Genomic DNA, 19,620 nt, shown 5'->3' with positions numbered 1-19,620 from the left:
CCGTGCATATCCCCTCTATGTGAAGTCAGACAACACGTTGTTTAATAGCGAACTCTCGATTGTTCAGTGAGCGGACTATGTCGGTTGTGGATTAACTGTGCTTGTGGAGGGAAACATAATATTTACTCAGCAACTTATTTAATTTAATTGCCGTTCCTCCCCCGTTTGGTGAATAAAAGAGCGTCATTCTAAGTCTCCCCCCCATTCTACACCATTAATAAATGTGTTTATAGCCTAATTTACGCTTGTTGTTGTTGTTGTTTTACTTGCACCCCACCCACCCCACCTCTCCCGTTCACACGAGAGCATCGGCTTTTGACTGCTGGCCATCCAATTAAGACGGTCACCGCATCGCGCGCTCTCAGGTGCGCTTCTGCGGCCGTCTGGAACGTTCTTCCTTCCGTTATTGGGAAGCCACTGGAGCTGTGCACTTTTAAATAATCTAGATTGACGAATTAATTCATTTATAACCGATGTTTGTGTTTAGTTTGCTACCCCCTGCACCTCCGATTAGCAGGGTTGGCTATGTACCGTGCGAAAGAAGTTCAACATACACACGTGGATACAGAAGCGTGATTGTCATTTCTCGTTCAAATCAGCATTCAAAAATGACAACCTATGACTGCCTGCACAAAGTGGTACTCAATGTATCGACCGTGGAGCAATGATGGGCTAAGTCACTCCTGAACCGGCACTTGAACACGCAACCTTCTGATTGCGAGCCACACATCATCTCATCCAGAGATGATTACGACCAACTTATATGCTGATGCAAATGCTAACGATGTGTGTATAAGGGATACAATACTGACCTTTTGAGCAAATATAGCTGATGCTAAGTTAACAGCTACAAAAGTCCAAAAACCGAAATATATTAAACTCCTGGCTCCCAGAGTTCACGACCTGGTTGTTAATTTGTTTCACTCACAGGACAGGGTCATCCTGAATTTCCAAATTGCTCCAAGTCCCTTGCTAAACACTTACTAACACACTATCGCCATCATTAGTTCACCAAGTGCATCACCTCCCATGCGGCGTGACAACGCATTTAATAGAAAGTGGAAAACGTATTAAACTAGTGACTAATGTATGTTCATCGGCCATGATCAAACTACTGCTGGATGAAGGCAAGCTGTCACCCTAAGCACATCCGATTAGCACGGTTGGCTTAGTATGGTGCGAAATAAGTTCAACGTACATATATGGTCCCACGATCTATCTCACAGCTACAAATGGGCTGATCTCACGGCTCGATCTAAATGGTGGTCATCTCTGGCATGCTTCTCTCCTTTGACTGCCATTCCGTCAACCCGTCTTGACCATCGATCGCTATCCCTTCCAGCTGTATGGCCACTTGCTTTTATTAACAGTGACCATGATGTATAATTTTAGACAAAAGCCTTACAGACAGGTATTTGGGTCTCTATATAATCGACTGACAGACATGCACATCTGTGGGAGTGTCTGGATAATAACAATAATAATAATGATTAAATATTGTATAGCGTCATTCATGCAAAATGCATTTCTTAAACGATGACCATCAGAAACCAAAGTAGCATCGAATTGGCGTGAGCCACACCGCAGGGACACAATAATGAACACGGCCAAGGGTACGGAGGGAATGGAGGGTACGGAGGGAAAAGGAGAAACTTCTATTAAGATGTTAAAACACAAAACTGAAACCTTTTACAAGGAATCATGATTCTGCATTAACTGGAATTCAAACAAAAAACATACCCTGATAATATATGCATTGACAATGCATATATTATCAGACAATGCATTGACAATGCATATATTATCAGAGTATGTTTTTTGTTTGCATAATGACCACAAGTATTGTGGTTAATGCAGACATGATTCCTTGTAAAAGATTTCAGTTTGGTGATTTAACATCTTAACACCCGTTCTGTTGCCAGAAAAAAGGGGGAAAACCTATTCTCATATTTTGGTACTGGCAAAGGAGGTCCCATGACATAAACTTACATTAAATAAATTGTATTTTTACCAGGTAAGGCCCACTGAGCTATGCAGCTATTTTTCAGAAGTGACCTGGCTACAAATGATCGCTCAACGAAGTGGCTTATCGTGTGGACATTTTTGTTTCCAAACGCGTGATGTTGATTCCAAATGTGGAGGCAAAAAGTCGGAGGACCCGGATAAAACCTCACGACCACGGGGGAGAGATCGACGCGCAAACTCCAAATACACAGCAGGCGTCAAGGTCTGCATCGAACCACCCACGACCTCCTGTATACCAGGCGAGGTAACTAACATCTAGCCACCGCGGGCATGGAGGGTATGGAAGTGAACGCAACACGAACCAAGCCTGGCGACCGCAAACGCCCAAACTTCCGACATCTGCAAAGGCCCAGAGAACGATCACAACGAGACCCACAGTTTTATGCCACGCAGAGGCACGCACGCAAACAGCACCCCGCAGCGCTGAACGTCATAAAGGGTCAGCAGACAGCAGCCACAGGCTGGAGCAGCAGCGAAGCCAGAGTTTTAAAGTGCGATGTCAAAATTGAAAGGGAGCTGATCCGACGTTATTTGCAATTGTGGTGCATTCCAGACAGAGCGAGCTGCCAAAGAGAATGCAGGTCCGTCAACAGTAATGCATTAGACTGACAGACCGGTCTCCGATGGGCTCTTTAGACAATAGACTGGACTGCCAAGAGCTGTGCTCGATGCATTCAACAGACAATAGACTGACAGACTGGTCTCTGGGGTCTTTAGACAATAAAACTTGCAGACCAATGTTTGATGGGGTCTATAGACAATAGACTAATGTACGGGTTTCTGATGGGGGTCTGGAGACAATACACTGACAACATCGGTCTCAGGTGGGGTCTCTAGACAAATAGACTGACTATACCGATGCTAGATGAATTCAAAAGACAACCTGCGTCTTTGGGTTCTTTGGACAATAGACTGACAAGGCCAGCGTTTGATGGGGTCTCCTGGCAGTGAGCCAAAACTGGTTTTACCATCCCTGTAAGCAGCACATTTAATTAAATCGCGGTCATCGTTTTAACTCCTTAACGTACATTAGTTCAATTGTGAGCCGCAGGCACTGCCACTGAAGACCCGTAATAAAGAGCCCTATTTAAAGCCAGGCTCTGATGACACCCAAAGGCCCACATTTGCCAATGACTTCAAGGTGTCTTCAACAGCGGACTACATACTTTAACATAGTGACGTTAAATCCCTCAATGCTTTGCCGTATGTGTATCAGCATCAAACTCTTACAGAGTGAGTTTTATGATTGCATATTTATAAACAAACAGAGAAGGTAAAATGTTGCCTTGGCAGTGGTGTACAGCCACAGACCACATCAGCAGCCAATGTACCTAGACCATGGTACACATCCTACAATCATAGCTTCGTGCAGTGATTGCTGAGGTTAAATCAACGTAACAATGGACAGCTCTGTCAATCCACTGCTGGATGGAGGCCTCCCTGCACTGTGTGTTAGTCATAGGGATTGCTGGTCACTGTCCATTGGTAAGCGGGAGTTCAGAACTTGTTAAGTTGTCACTCGCCACTTACACTCATCGTGGTTGGGGTTTGAAACCAGGTCACTGGACCAGTGCTTCAGTGTGCAAATCACTGCACCACCACTCCACCACCAGCTAAATTAACATTCATATATATTCAAAAAAATAATGACATTAATCAAGCAATTGGATTACGATACTTTAAAAGCACAACATTTAGGATTGCGTTCCTTTTAAAGACATTACATAAGCTTTACAAAAATAACAAAAGACAGTGAAAACACCTCGCCAAAATTATGAATACATTTGAACATTTAAACCGATGTGCATTGTGCTGTGAGTGTGGGCCATGGCCTTGAGAGGAGAGAAGAAGCGAATGTAAAGGCGTTGACTTTCCAAAATATATTCACATCTCATTGTGCAACTTAGAGAGGTTCATCATTCATCATCTTTTGAATGTGTAAACCTATGTGTGTTGGTATTTTGCGATACAAATGATGCGGCTGGGTTGGCTGATGTTACAGGCAAAAGCCCTCCACAGAAGCTCTGTGGCCCGAAGTTTTGTTCAGAATAGAATATCAAAATTGCATAGATTTACCCAATGATTATTGACTAGTCTGTCTAAAGTTGTTGATGTTGCTGTTGTTGTTGCTGGTGGTCTTTTTAAATTACAATTCTTCACGTCGATGTTTTGCATTTGTTGATTTGTTTTCATTATTTCACCATCCTGCTACCAATCGGCAATCCATAGCTGTTTTAGAATAAAACATAAAAAACGTAGCGGTTCAACGAACATACTCTATACGTTAAACACAAAACACAAACGCAATGCATGGCATGCATGTGCATTGTATGATGTATTGTATGATGTATTGACACGTAATCGTACTGCAACCAACAATGTCTCTATTGTAACCACCATTGTCTGCTCTGGTGGACCACTGTTCTGAAAAATGAAGACACTTTAATGTTTATTTATGTTATAAGAGGTAGCTAATTACAATGGTAACTAGGCACTTTGTGTATGTATGCGCTTACGTGATGTGTCAATTACATTTTCCTGTTACTGGAGCACGAATAATTAGTCGGGTTATCAACAAAGTGTCTGTCGCCTTTAAGGTCACACGAGACACCGGTACTCAGGGGAAGCTTAACTGCCCCTTCCATTGATTAACTCGCAGATTTAATTAATGGGTGGTGTTAGTCTTTTGACCTGTGCTGGACAAATACCCACAGATATCACAGCCAATACGTGGCGGTGTGGTTAGAATGCTCCATTCAGATTTGCGAGTTTAAATTCCCGTCGGAGGTCGACTGTGCCCATCATCTATTCAGGGTTGATAAAGTGAGTTTTCTACCACTTCGTGGGAAGTTGACGATGGTTCTTCTGGAAGGATTAGCCCCGTAATATTGTGAAATATTGTGGAATTTCTGCCACGAGCCCACGGCTGATGACGAGAATGACCACGTGCTATATATTTCTCTGATTGTTTTAGGATTGTGTCGCATGCTGTCCGGTACGATGTCCGACGTTTCACTCCACGTGCTGGGAGCTTCTTACAACCTGGAAACACGATGTAGAGGTATACAGCGCAACCGCGAAAACATCCACTTTAATTTGACTGCTATTAATTTTATTTTTGCGTTTTTTTTCATATATATAAATAGACACACAACCAGTGTGCTTATTCAGAGCCATGAGCTGCCTAAGCCAAACTCATGTTTTGGACTCATAAAATTATATGGCAACACCGAAAACACACTGAGTAGAAGGCCCTGCAATGTAATACCACTTACCAGTTTAAAATCCTGATACTCAAATAGCCAATCAATCTATGCAAGTGGTACGAAGTAACATGAGCCCAAGGCAGATGCACGCATTGGCAAATCTGGGTAGTGTCTTTGTGATTGCGTTTTTGATTTGGGAGCAGAAAACCATGGTTCAAACCCAATTCATGGTGAATTTATTGATATTATTAGTATTGTTATTTAACCCCAAAGGAGATTGTGAAACGTAAAGAGGAGAAAGATATATGTAGTTATGGTGAATGTGCGGAGTAAACTGTAAAGCCGATATACCAGTGTAAAATAATAATAATAACACTTGGTAGGCTGGAGTATGGAAGAACCAATTGAATCAGGATGGAGAGCAGGTGCGTTGCCTGATAAAAAAAAAGTGTGGCATGTTTGGTGGGTTTTCTTTTAACAAGGGTAAATTGAAGGTGAATGGCAATTAAGCTGTGTGCGCATGCTTTAGCAATATAGAGATGAAATTTGCGTTAGATTCTCGGTGTTAGGCTTGCGTGAGCGTGTATTTCCAATGGATAGACAAACGAAGCATGCGGTACGTTACATTGCATCTGATTGAGGCCCCTTGCGGAGTTTGTATGTAAGGAACCACTTAGAACAATGAGGCAGCTATAACCTGAAGCAGCAGCAGACTTGGTGATCATTAAGAGCTGCCACCTTTTCAGGTGACCGAACACAAACATATTTCTCAGTCAGCCTAGGCCTCAGTATAATAAAAAAAAACTATCCAGTTTACTGCGGTAAAGTTCAACACTATACCAGCACCAGATCTCGTTGCAAGTGAATTCCTGCCACCCAAAAACAGCGTATGCCAATTCTCAGACTGCACCAGTGGCAACCTTACACACGAGTAGGCCTGGAAATAGAACAAATTCCTGATGCCTCGGTGTGAGAGGCACTACGCCGGATCGGAGACCCGAGAGTGTGATGTCAGGACTCCCAAGAACCAGGAGTGAGCAATTCAGCCATTGGAGACCGGGCATTGGTGAGGCCCCGGTCAAGGTCCTGGATGCAAAGGTTGAGGAGCAGCAAGAAGCACGGTGAGCTGCTGCACACTTTTTGACCCTGTCGATTCGGTGGCGGGGAAGATGTGGAGTGAGTTGCTAGGCTAGTGAAGCCGTGTGCTGGGGCTACCACGACCCTAATTTGATTGTAAGGGCGGTGAGCGATGGTGGGGTGATCGGTCGTGGGGTGAGTGATGAGTCTGAACCCTGTCCAGGTTTACTTCGCTTTATGCGGTGGTTGTAGTAGATGCGTTCCAAACAAGGGTGTGCATAAAGCAAAACTTGCACGAGAAGCACACGGTACACGTGTACAGTGTTGTGCCACATCCGACCGCAAAGACGCATATGAGCGAATTTAAACGGCACACTACATGGCGAAGTACGAGTAGAAATAGGTTAGCGGCATAAACAGCGTGAGATAGCAAAGTATGTCCCTGGCGCTGAGTAATTGGATCAAGTGAGCGTAATCCGTTCATATGCCGGTGCGAGATGAGTTTAATACATCTCAGGAGGATGGCGAGGAGGTGGGTGGCACGCTTGGGAAGGCCTTCATCTAGCAGTGGATAGACCATGACCGATGGTGATGATGAAGAGTGACTGAGAGCCGGGGAGAGCTCGGGGTTGCATCGCTCTGCCATTCAATCGGCTTGGAATTGCTCCAACGGGTAGCGGCGACGATCCCGTAAAGGTAGTGGTATATATCTAAAATGGTCTCGCATTGACCATTAAGTAAAACCTTGTATTGCCCAAACGTAAGGTAACTCGCTGTAGTCGAACACAAAATAATAAAAATTCCCTGTGCTGGCCACTCATCGGATCTCGAATGTAAACGAGGTTGTGCCCGGTCGGTGTTTGTGGATGTTGGCTCCGATGTGACATGAAGATTGCTCGACAGCGGTGGGTTTTAGTGCATAGATGATCCAATGAGTTTGATCGATCTCTGGATTGATTCTGTCCACGGAGAGCCGTGAGTGTTCCTTGTATATGCTTGGGTATTTCCCCAGATGCCTCCTGGTTTCCTCCCACATGAAGCAACAACGTTCATTAATGGAACTTTCAAACTAGAACCCTCCTGAAAGTCTCGAGACCTGGTGAGACTCCTTTGTAATACTGTACAAGGGCATTATTACTGATCACTCTTCTTTGTTAGATACAGTTACTTTCCTAATATTAGCATACGCGTTTGGTATACCCCAAGCTAAAATAGCACTGGCGGAACAGAAGGCTCTGTATCATCATCATCTGTGTCCATTTGTTTGCCGCCGTCCTCACATTAACCCAAGTTGCTGTCGCCACCACTGCATTATAATTCCCCAAATCATCATGACGACTGGAACGACTGATACATGCCAAGTTAGGGGCACTCTAATGACGCTCTTAATGAGTAACAGGGGAAGGAGTGGTGGCGCAGCGATTAGCACACTGTGCTGTGAACCCAATGACTGCGGGTGATCCCCAGCTGAGGCTGACATCGGTGGCGATTGATACATCTTAAACGGTTCTCAATGCAGCCGGGTGTCATACGCCATCGGGTGCAGTGTCGTGCGCATTGGGTGCAGGACCTCGTAGGCGTTCTTCCGTCCGTGCTGTCGCGCTTATTGCCGGGAAGGGTGGCGGTGTGAAATTGCCCTGCCGTGTCGAGGGAAGGGAAACCTCCGCATTAATCATCGGTGAGCGAGTGAACATTTTGTTCCCCGAGCAGCTCGTGCACGCACGCGCAAGCCTGCCCAGACGTTGAACCAAAGTGGGTGAGGTCTGCGTGTGTACAATCAACACGCGCCGTCTCCGTGGGTCATCGTCAAGCCATCGCCACCCCACATGGTGCTGCGGGTGTAACGATGCACGGAGCAGCTGCACGCGAGCGACGATTTCGACGCTCCGTCTCCTCTCTTTGGCTGGCAGACGTGAAGACTGAGGCGAGTGCTGTTGGCGAGCACCTATTGAGGGCATTAAGCCATGAGAGGAGGTAATGTGGCCAGCTGGCGGTGTTCATGCACCGCATGCCACTTGTATTTTATACTGAGCTGACCTCGAGGAGGTCCAGGATTAATTCAGTTATCACTCACCGCTGATGTTGTCCGTGGTGAGCGATCAATCCCAGGTGGATGGCATCGTGGTGCGGTGCATGACCCACTGCAAGACAAAGGTAAAGAACCCCCATACAGCCTTAACAAACTGTAGGGGCAAGTGATGTTAGCGAGCACCAAATGAAGACCAGCACGGCACGCGGTGGGGGGGGGGGGGGGGGGGCAGCATCATTTGTCTCACGAGTGGCGATGTTTACAGACCGCACGAGGTCCTCATTGAGTTGACCTCGGCGAGACCCACAACCGGCTCAGCGGGAATCGAACTCGGGTCGCCGGGTTCGTAGTGCAGCGCGCTAACCGCTGCACTACTGCCGTCCCCATGACCCACTGCGACATCTCTGTCACACACGCAACAACAACCGCCATTCGCCACTAAGTGTCATGACGCTTGTGCCAGGCCATGTGCACCTTCAGGCCACGTGACACACACACACACTGCACGAATATATTTATGTATAACTGGACGTTTTTTTTGGGTTGGGTCGCGTAAATATAAACGTGTTGTTAAACCCGCCACCACCTGATTCAGCTAATTAGTGAGGTTTGTCACGTAAAAAAAAAACACATGGCAATTCTGATTTAAAGCTTTCGTGACTGCAGTAATTCATATTCTTAGCTCTTTCGGTAAAGACACGTTGAAGGGAAACAATAAAATATATTGTTTATATATTTATTATATATATTTACTATTTTATTGTTTCCCTTCAACGTGATTTTACCGAAAGAGCTAAGAATATACATGGCAATTCGTTATTAGTTCAGCACACTGGTGGTGTTGGAGAGTAAATCCACAACATTTACAATTAGATTGCGACGTTTCGCCGGTAATTAGAACCAACCTCATCAGTCGACGGGCAGAATTTATATTTATGCGATCTCACCACGCAAAAAACCTCATGGATAACGCGCGAAATTGTACGTGTTTAAACTGATATTTAGTTATGATATACCATATTACATTTAATGTTTCACAAGCCCAACAATCGTAATAAGCACATTAGGAAAGATACCCATAAACCCGCCACTTTGGTAATTTCACACCGGACAAGAATATTCTCCCCATTTAGTCCGGTGCTTAAAAGCACACATAGATTTCGCTTAATTAAGACTGGGGCACTGAGGGTCACGAATAATGATCAGGAATTGCATCAGGACAAAGTGTGCACTTTTTGTTAACAAGAGCTTTCTGCGAGCACAGGGTAGAAATCTGCGGAAGCCCTAAATTTTTTATCTATACATTTAAATGGAAGTCATTTGAATGTTTTTTTTTTGTAAGAGTTTTATTTTTCATGCAGAGTGCTTTTATTTATTCAGACACCACGTTATCATTTAATTAACGATTTGTTTTTTTTTTATTTGTTTCTCCGCAGTTGTGATGTCGTATGGAGGTCGTGAGAGGCATAATTACGTTTCGGAGCGCTCGCAGCTGGCAGTGCACTACTGTGCGTCAGAGCGGTCAAAGACGATTACATCAGAGCTCCTGGAATAGTCCCTTCCAAAAAGAGTCTCTGTATCACATGATAAGCCTACCCCTTTGTATGCCCTGCGGAGAGCATTAATTCCATCCAAGACTGCCGAGAGCTGGAATGTGCAAATTAAATCGATAACCAAATTGGATTTGATGTTCTTTGTGCATTTTGTTGGTGATTGGCAGGCATGATGAAGTGTCACCCCGTGGAGTCGCAATTAGATTCACGAATTGTAATGCCGGTCTTCTCATAGGGTCTGTTTGCTCTGTCACCTTAATAAAGTTATGTCAATAGTCGCATCTCATAAATAATCATGGTTTACACGCACGATTTTGATGTATTGATTTTGAGATGAAGAATTTTATTGAAATGAGTGGTCAATTCGGTGATAAATGGTTCTTCACTGGGCTGAGGCCGTCACCTCACTGCACTTTGAAAGACAAGTTGAATCGCAAGTGGCCAAGACCTGGACTCGAACCCTGAATCTTAGCAGTGCCAACTCAGTGGCTCTGTAATTGTGTTATGCTTCTGAGCCAACTGGCCACGTGCATTTATGCGATTCTCTGAAGCTAAGAATCTTCTCCATTGCCTATTCTGCATGACTTAAAAATAGTACACGAGACTTTGTTGTCACATTGTGAGAAATGCATTAGGGGTGATGTGGATTTCTAATGAGGACATGTGCCACATCATGTCCATGCAGGCTTGAATCGGTTCATGGAGTATATGAGCATCATTACCATTTATGGATTTGTTTAAGGAACGAGTGCATTATTTGCGTGTCCGCTCCATTCAAAAATGCCAAAGGAAACAGACTGTATTTGAAGCGTAAGCATGTTGTTAGGAAGGCCTGCTATAAACAACGAATACGTTTCAATTATTAACCGTATACGATTATCACGAGTTATTTTCAGCGCCTTTGCCAGTCCAATGCTGCACAAAGTCCTCCCCAACGCCATGTCCGTCATGGGGGTTAGTCCATATTTCACCACGCTGGTCCGTGCGTGTTTGTGGAGGTGCCCAGGACCGGTTCAGAGATTACTCGCGGGGAATCTGAAGTCGAGTCACTGGTCTAGGAGGCTGGTGCCCTAACCACTGTGCCATTACTCCCCTCTACAAGGCAATGCTATGCACGTACAGACGCGCATGTGATCGGTTGTTTCATGACTTGAACGTTTTTGTTTTTATTATCAAATAAGTTCTAACAAAACACGTCGGTGGCAAATTGAGGAAATTCAAAACTAAGATCTACATCTGGCGTCGATGTGACGTGTGTCTGGAAGATGCAAAGCTATTGGGAGTTTTTGACGCGTGGAATTGGAGGAGAGTTGCGTGTGTGTGTGTAATAATTTGTGTTGATGCTCTGCGATTTTTATAGTATGTTCCACTGTGAGCCAATTAGTGTGCATCTATGCCGATGTGAGACTGCAATTGTGCGTGCATGCGTGGTTAACAATTGCATGAGTATAGAATTTAAGTGCCGGTCATCATCGTTAGCAGAAGACGCGGCATCATTAGCAGTAGCAAAATCATCAAAACCACCACCACTCTATAAAATTAATTAATCACACATTGTACAATGTTGTAACACAGGTCTATAACTAAACTATTTTAATTTCACCAGGTAAGTCCCACCGAGCTATATACCTCTTCTTTCCAGAAGCGACCTGGTCGCAGACGAACTAGGGGGGGGGGGGGGAGTAAAGCGGATGAAGTTTCAAGACAGATTTAAATAACTCCAGCGACTCTTGATCGCCTGGTTACCAACGACGAAAGCGTTCCACAGTCTGGGGAGCTGCGCTGGCAGAACCGATGACGCCAAGAGGCACCGAGAAGGCGATCCTAAGATTTCCGCGAATCTTGTTGGAGAACTTTACATGGATCACTTCCTGCAAATATCGTGGTGGGGGGGAGTGGGGGGTAACCGATTAAAGGGCCTTGGAGTTCTGGATTTGAAGCTATCGTGACTGCAAGGATCCATACTCTTTGGTTCTATTCGGTAAAGTCACGTAGGTAAAAAATAAAACAGCGCCGTCTTCGTGACAGCACGGTCCCCTTCACCTGATGAAGGCCACTTGTGTTTGTGGCCGCAACGTCGTGATTTTTGTTTTATTTTTTACCTACGTGACTTTACCGAATAGAACCAAAGAGTATGGAGCCTTGGAGTGTTGAGCCAATCCGCGTCGTTTTGTTTGCTGGAGTACCCGGAGAAGACGCGTGTGTGTGTGTCTGTTGGAGAAGAAAGCTCAAACCACATGGCCATTATTCTTCTCACTTGTGCGGTGTAATCATTGTCCAGTGCACTAACCACACCGTCCGGCGCATACAGTTACTGCCTTGAAATGTTTGGCCAGTTTCCCCCCCCCCCCCAAAAAACCCCCTACTTTGTTAGTGCGAGAACTGCAGGGTCCAAAGAAAAACTGGCGTGGTAGAATAAGATACAGTGGCAGCCTTCTTGCCGGGCTACGACATACTGGCCAAGTTGCAGATCGGTCGCTTCTACGTATGACGATGACTGATGGGATATTTTGAAGTAGAACAAACTCGATAACAAAATGAAAAGAAGTTGATGATGATGGTGATGATGTAATCGCTACAAGAGGAACCAGACCGATATTGGATCCTGGCGCAATACATTTCTCCCACTCGCTTTACCTGAACTATAAACACGTTTTTTTTACTTCACCAGATAAGGCAGACTGGGCTATGTAGCGCCTTTTCAGAGGCGACCAGGCCATCACAAACGATAGCTCGACGAAGCGGCTCGCTGCGTGTACATTTACGGCAGACAAATACTCGAAAGGTGTGATGTTGATTCTGAATGTGGATGGCGGGGGGGGGCGCGGGGGGACCGGAGGATCCGGAGGAAAATCCACGCAAATCCAGGCACGGCCACGTTAACGCCAAATGTACAGGCGTCAGGGTTGGGATCGAACCTACCACCTCCTGCAACCCAGGCAAGGGAGACAACTTGGATCGCTGACTCTTAGACATTTTCATTGACAAAAAAATCCACATCCTAACCTTCAGCTAGGTACAGGACCCATTGCCTAATTAATAGTCGTAACATGATGCACGGATGACATCCTGAATCTCGCCAAGCACATGGACCCTGCCATCTGTTCATTTCTCGTGGTGCACGTGACATCACTTATGCCAACGTCTGCTTTTACAGAGAAGTGAATGGCAGACTCGCACTGATGAATAAGTAATGAGCTTGTAACGTAATGGTTTATGCGTGGAGACTTTGTTTAAGCCCCAGGACATGAATATAACATGTATTATCGAGAATATCTCAATTGCTATAGTTTTTTATTTAAATTGTAGTAGGTTTCAGTATACATCGACTGAATCTTATTGTGTTTTTTCGGATTGTACCGTGTATTGTTAAAGGGCCGTCCATAAATGATGTCACGCACCTGGGGGGGGGGGAGGGGAGTCAGACATTTGTGACGAGGGGGGGGGGGTTTATAAATGTGACGTCACATGAAAATGCGCAACTTTAAATAAATATAGACAACACGTTCTACTTAATTAAATATACTTTTTAATAAATGTGTTCTCCTACAACATCAGAGTGCAGCGCCACATTAAATACGCAACTACAATGACAATAGTTTAAAGCGATTTGAAGCATGTTTTATATATATTTTTGGGGGAGGGGCAAAGCTTTGTGACGTCATATTTTAGGTGGGGTCTGACTTTTTGTGCCGAGGGGGGGGAGGGGTAAAAATCATCAAATCACGTGACGCCATTAATGGACGACCCCTAAGCACGAAGTCTGACGTTTCATTTACTGTGCTGCTCCAGGAACCATTTTTTGACCATTCATCTCCAAGTCTTGGGAGCGTCCTCAAGAACTGAACTAATTACCGCTACACGTGCTGGCAGCTTCTTGCCGCTGTGGCCAATTAGCGAGGACCTATTATTAATGACATCTCTGCTTATTAAGCAGGCCTTTGAAAGACCACGGCAAGTACAACATGCAGGCTGTCGGGGCAAGTTTACCTCGATGAGGCATATGCCAGACTCGAATAAGAATTGCCACCGACGATGTACATGGTCAGGAATTGAACCTGTGTCCACTTTACAGCATTCCCTAGCGAAAAAGTGCGCAATTTAGGAGCATTTAAGAGCTATTCAGTTACAAATTGGCCTAAATGACCACACAGGGCTTTTGATGCAATGAGTATGTATTCAAGCTTTCAAATAAATACTGAAGACAAACTCTTTGATTTGTATAATTCGGTTTGCATCAATGTCCTGGCTCTTGTGCATGTATTGAAAAAAGAACACAATACTTTAGTACTGCATTGTTTTTGTATCAAGTGTGTGTACCCGTGTTTTGGGGAGGAGTGGTGTCGTGGTTAACCCACTGCACTACTAAACCAGTGACCCAAGTTCGATTCCCTCTCGCAATAAACCTCGGTGACGATTATCCGGACTGGTGCTCGGCCTCCCCTAGGTTAACTCAGCCTCATGACTACCTGATTATTGGTGTAAACTTAGACTATGGGGAGGTAAACGTGGCTACCCACCCCCTCATGTGCCGTGCAAACAAACATAGGTGCTTGCAATCGGAACATGCCTCAACGTCCTATGTAGACTACATAGGTGAGATTTATATTTGTGTGTGTGTTGGTGCTCTGTGATTTTGATCGTATGCGCTCCACTGTGTGCATGCGAGGTGAGCCAATTAGTGTGCATCTGTGCCGATGTGAGACTGTAATTATGTGTGCATGCGTGGTCAATAATTGCATGAGTATAGAATTAAGTGTCTGTCATCATTATTAGCAGCAGACGCAGCATCATTAGCAGTAGCAAAATCGTGATCATAACCACCACCACTCGATACAATTTTAGTCAATTAGTCACACATTCTATTCTTGGTTCTTTCCGTAAAGTCACGTTGAAGGGAAACAACAAAATAATAATATATATATAAAACAATACAATTCTCATGACGATTCGACTGTTTATGTTACAGTCGAAACGTCGTGAGAATTTAATTGTTTATATATATATTATTATTTTGTTGTTTCCCTTCAACGTGACTTTACCGAAAGAACCAAGAATATGAATTACTGCAGTCACGAAAGCTTTAAATCAAAATTTAGTCGCACATTGTACAATGTTGTAACACAGATTTAAAACTAAACTATTTTAATTTTACCAGGTAAGTCCCACTGAGCTATATAGCTCTTTTTCAGAAGCGACCTGGTCACAAAAACGATAGCTCAACAAAGTGGAGTATGTGGAAATGTATAGCAGCCAAATAATCTAAACGCGTGACGTTGATTCAAAGTGAAGAGGGGGGAAAACTGGAGGACCCAGAGAAAAATCCACACGATCACAGGGAGCTAGACGCAAATTCCAAATACATAGGTACCAGGGTCGAGATCGAGCCCGGTGACCTCATGTAGACCAGCGAGGTAGTTAACGTCTCACCACCCTAAGAGGGTCAACATGGACATTGACCTCCAGGGTGTTGGCGTGAGACCACGCCCCCGCGATGGAACGTTCGCTGCTTGTTGCAGAGGTTCGTGGTTGAAGCTCGGCGGCCACCCTTGCTTCATGCTGAGGTGTATAACAACCATAATGGGGGGGGGGGGGGGGGGGGGATACACACCGCCTGCTCCACAGTCGATGGTAAATCCATTCTGTTCTCCTATAACGCGACAGTAGTTGCGTTACTGAAGAACACCGTGTTATGGGGAATATCGCGTTATGATAAATATATAAAGTAGGGTGAAGCATCGTCGGCGATAACACGTGCCATGCGCGTTCGCAGGATGAACAAAGACCGAGGGGCGTGGGTAGCATCGAGAAGTATCCAGCAGCATCCCGCCTTGCGCGATCCTACGCCGAGGCGGGGTACGACCGCTTATTCCTACTTGCGCGACCTCGTTATGTGCACTTAATCGCGTTAAATCCAATTCGCTTCATGAAAACTACACGTTTATATAGCAGAATAGACTGTGTGTCCCTTGTAGTCATTCGAAATGAGGAGGCTACTATGCCGGGCTTGGAGTCCACATTTGCCAAATTTGAAAGAAAAAAAATAACTTTCCCACAAGTTATTGAATAGGGATTAAAGGGGAAAATAATTCTCCGCTACTGGCATGCTAATTCCGCTTGAAGGCCAGATGCTGCAGTCACCTTGTGCACATAGGGACGGCTGCCACTGGGGGTGCCCCTTTCCAATGTGGCGATAAAATGTAGAGCGCTCGGGTGCCCAGGTTATCAAGGGTGCTCTATCCAAAACTAAAACGGGTCGTTACCATTAAACACGGGGTTTATCTTGGCACTCCAGGTCCTTCACACACAGCCACTGAATAGAGAAATTGGTCAGACTTCCCGAGGCTGATATTCAGACTAAAATTAGCCTCGAGATTGTGAAATTGGCCGAGGTAAACGCACATCTATTTGCTTCAGAATAAAAACATATACAAGGTAAAGGTGCATCCCTGAAATTGCTTTCTTATTTTCATGTTGGTGGAAGGGGCTCTACTAACGGGAGCTCTCAAGCATTCTTCTTAGAGGGGTTTTGGCCTACTCTTCCACGCTCTGTAGACACACTTTACCCCAACACACACGGACCTGTCTGATCTAGTAACTGTGGTGTCACGCCCATTGTATACTGCTGGGTGGGGATTTGAGGAACCTGGATAATTGTTTCAAATGCCACCAACGAGGTTAGAACCGACTACGTCTGAATTACAATATATAAAAAAAAAACTGTGCGTAAATTTTGGCAGGTCATTGTCATGCAATCATTACAACAAATGTTTCTCATCTGTTGGAACGTTAACGGCTTCGTGATGATGTTAGGCGGTGGCTTGTGAAGGTGGAAAGGTCCCCTCGCCCCCAAGGACTGCTTTGCGCCCTTGTAAGCTGTCTTTGAGGGCACATTGGATTTTAAAAGTCAGAGCGACATTCACAGTGTGAACATTTCGTATAGCCTACTTCCAGATGGTAGCTTGCTGGGCTTTAGCGTTAACCACGATTACATTAGCCATGCAAGGTTTGCATGAAGTTAATGAAATAATAAAACAAAAAAAGCCTAGATAACATTGTTGTAAATTTTAATTAAAATATTAATAACGTGCATGGAAAAAACACAAAGGTCTCCTGTTTTAGCCGCGGGCCATGGAGGTAAATGCTGTTATCGAGCACTCACAACATCACACGTGCAGGGCTTCAAATGACCGCACCACTGGAACGCTGAGTACTGATTTCAGGTTAAGTTGATCTAGTTGAGGCCCACGCCAGTTTCGACTATAAAGTGGCCAAAAAAATGGAATGGCACCTGTGTTTCTGGGATCGCAGGTGAGGTGTGCTGATCGCACCACTGCACTCTACTCCAAGCTTGTTATTAAGTGCCGCGGAACTCAATGTAAAGCTGGGTTTGCAGTGTGTGTGTGGGGGGGGGGGGGGGGCATGTTTAGGGGACATGATAACATTGGCGGCCCACTCCACAGATTACGTTCCACACGTTTTTTTATCCCCTGCATCTTTGCGCAAACGTTTTCGGCTCTCAACTTTCTATAACACTGAAAGTTGATATGACGACAAAAAAAATCTGATGGTTTTGAAAAATGTAAGTGAGATGATTATGATAAATGAATGCCACAGATGATAAATGGATATTGCTGTTCCAGATGATGACGACGATTGCTCTTCTCGTCGCTGATGCGTATCCAGGAGGGTCCCCGCTTTTACAACACAAGGCGTTTCTGGAAACCCCGTCGTAAATCGGGCCCATATTTTCCCATAGACAGTAGAAACATCACTTGTTGATGTGTTTGTTTTATCTTCCCCTTTCCTTAAATGTGTAACGGGGTTTAAGAGGTATAACATCATCCACGAACACTTGAGAATAACAAAAGCCCCACGCAATCGTAAATCCGACCGGCTCTGCTCAAATGTGTCACAAGTCGTGTCGGAAGATGAGTAATTGATCGATCCATGGTGGCATTTTATAAACGTCGTAAAATGTGGATATTTTCATACATCGGACCGTCGTAAACCGGAGACTGCCTTGCAGTCTCGTTGTTTCTGTAAAAAAAAAAATGCAGACCGAGTGCAGGAAGTGATCTGCGGAAAGCCACCCGTTTATTTGAGTGTTGCTGAATTTCCACGTAACATTCTAAAAGTGTGGAGGCGATCGTTCGTCTGAGGGGCACCTGCCAAAGATGCACATGCACACTAAAAGGGTTGGTGTAGCCAACACCATGATGTTCGTGCACCGAACCGAGTACTGAAGTTATTCAAAGGTGCGCCAATCTAGGGGAGACACAAGACCGGTTCAGACGTCGCTTCCCATCGGCGTTGTAGCTGTGGAAAGGAATCAAACCTTGGGTGGCTGATTTTGTAGCACAGGAGCCGAACCACCGCACCACCGCTTTGCCACAAACTCGCACGCGCTGCAGCGGGCCACCTTGACTTTCAAGAAATCCACTCCAAAAACGGATAATGTCACGGAGAACTGCACAGGCGATTTGAGGATGCACGTGGGAATTTCATGTTGGGTGAAGTGGACAGCATGGGGTTGGGTGGGGGTAGAGAGGGGAAGGTTGGATGGATGGTGCCGTGGTGGAGACCGGCGTTTGTGCGACAATCGGCTGGCTCCATGCTAGGATTAATAATGCATCGGTGCTGCAGCGTCAGCATTCGGAGCATCGTTTGCCCGCGGGGCACGGAGGAGCAAGCGAGGTGATAGGTGATGCCATCAACTTCGAGACGTGTAAAGCAGATGTCCCTGGCTCTGATGGAGGACCCGAGGCTAAATGTCCTGGACTCTGTGATTACTCTGTCCGATAGAAAAAAAAAGATCCCAAGGGGTCTCTCTGGTGCTAAAATATTAAGTTCTCACCTCGTAAAAAAAGTAGCACATTTGTATTAAAGTTTTATCGTCACAGTGTTCGTCGGCTCGGATGACTGCTTAGCAGCCGCTCATCCCCATGGCCAGCCCTGTGCCATGAGTGGGTATTCAACCTTCGTTTGGTGCTGAATCCACGCAACGTGATCCCTATTTTATTAAGTGCAATTGGCTGTTGCCAGACGGGGACCTTACGAGCGTGCGTCTCGTGTTCTCGCCACATCGTCCACACCGGCAGATGAATAAATAAGCGCGCGAATAAATGTATCCGCTTGCAATCTCTGCGTGATGCATTTCACTGTATCCTCGATGCATTTGCAAACAAGTGCCGATACACGTGCCGAAAGCAATATTCTACCCCTAGTGATATTCCAATGCGTTTGCGGGACCATTGCATGAGAACTGCGGCTTTGGTGGAGGGGAAGGTGGGCGGCGGGGGGGGGGCATGTGGGACGAGGAGAGTGGCGGGGACTAGCACTGGTTCGGAAAGCACTGGACGTGTTGATGGTGGTCAGAGGCAGGTGGCCGTCTTAAAAGCAGTGTGTTACCAACCACTCCGCCGCGGCAGATTAGCAACACTTCCCGACAGAATGAGCGCAAAACAAAAAAAAACCCGCCCGCGCCGGTCGCTTTCTTTGCGGCTGGCAGATAAAGAAAACGTGGCGTTAATGTTCAGAGGCGTCTCAAACCGTTTCCTTGCAATATGAGCAAAAGTATGACACGCTTAACAGAACGAAACCTGTGTTCGGATTACACGCTCGTTGAAAATTATTCTTTAAACTTTTTTTGTAGCTGCAATAAAAAAAATGCACACAGGCTGTCGGCAAACGATTATAATTGTCACGCATGCCCTGTGTTATGTACTGT

General features: G+C 45.4%; 1 protein-coding gene and 1 long non-coding RNA gene across 3 annotated transcripts in view; both read left to right on the top strand.

Annotated features, from left to right (window-relative positions):
* Window positions 1-5,761: 5,761 nt before the first annotated feature.
* LOC116946253 (voltage-dependent T-type calcium channel subunit alpha-1H) overlaps window positions 5,762-19,620 on the top strand; it is a 363,323-nt gene continuing 349,464 nt past the window's right edge. The window contains exon 1 of one of the 2 annotated variants that reach the window (XM_076069824.1): window positions 5,762-6,352. In XM_076069824.1, the coding sequence (XP_075925939.1) occupies window positions 6,322-6,352 (31 nt within the window). In that variant the 5' untranslated portion in view covers window positions 5,762-6,321. The remainder of the gene's footprint in view (window positions 6,353-19,620) is intronic. The other variant, XM_076069825.1, reaches the window with a different exon arrangement.
* On the top strand, window positions 8,239-10,020 carry LOC142929170 (uncharacterized). Its single transcript, XR_012945380.1, has 2 exons — window positions 8,239-8,462; window positions 9,774-10,020. It is a non-coding gene; the product is annotated as an uncharacterized LOC142929170 (long non-coding RNA).

Source organism: Petromyzon marinus, chromosome 26 (assembly GCF_048934315.1).
Source record: "Petromyzon marinus isolate PM22_M1 ecotype Great Lakes invasive population chromosome 26, UKy_Petmar_22M1.pri1.0, whole genome shotgun sequence".
Taxonomy (NCBI): domain Eukaryota; kingdom Metazoa; phylum Chordata; class Hyperoartia; order Petromyzontiformes; family Petromyzontidae; genus Petromyzon; species Petromyzon marinus.
The sequence above is the reverse complement of the archived record's forward strand: the minus strand, read 5'-3'. Positions and strand labels throughout refer to the sequence as shown.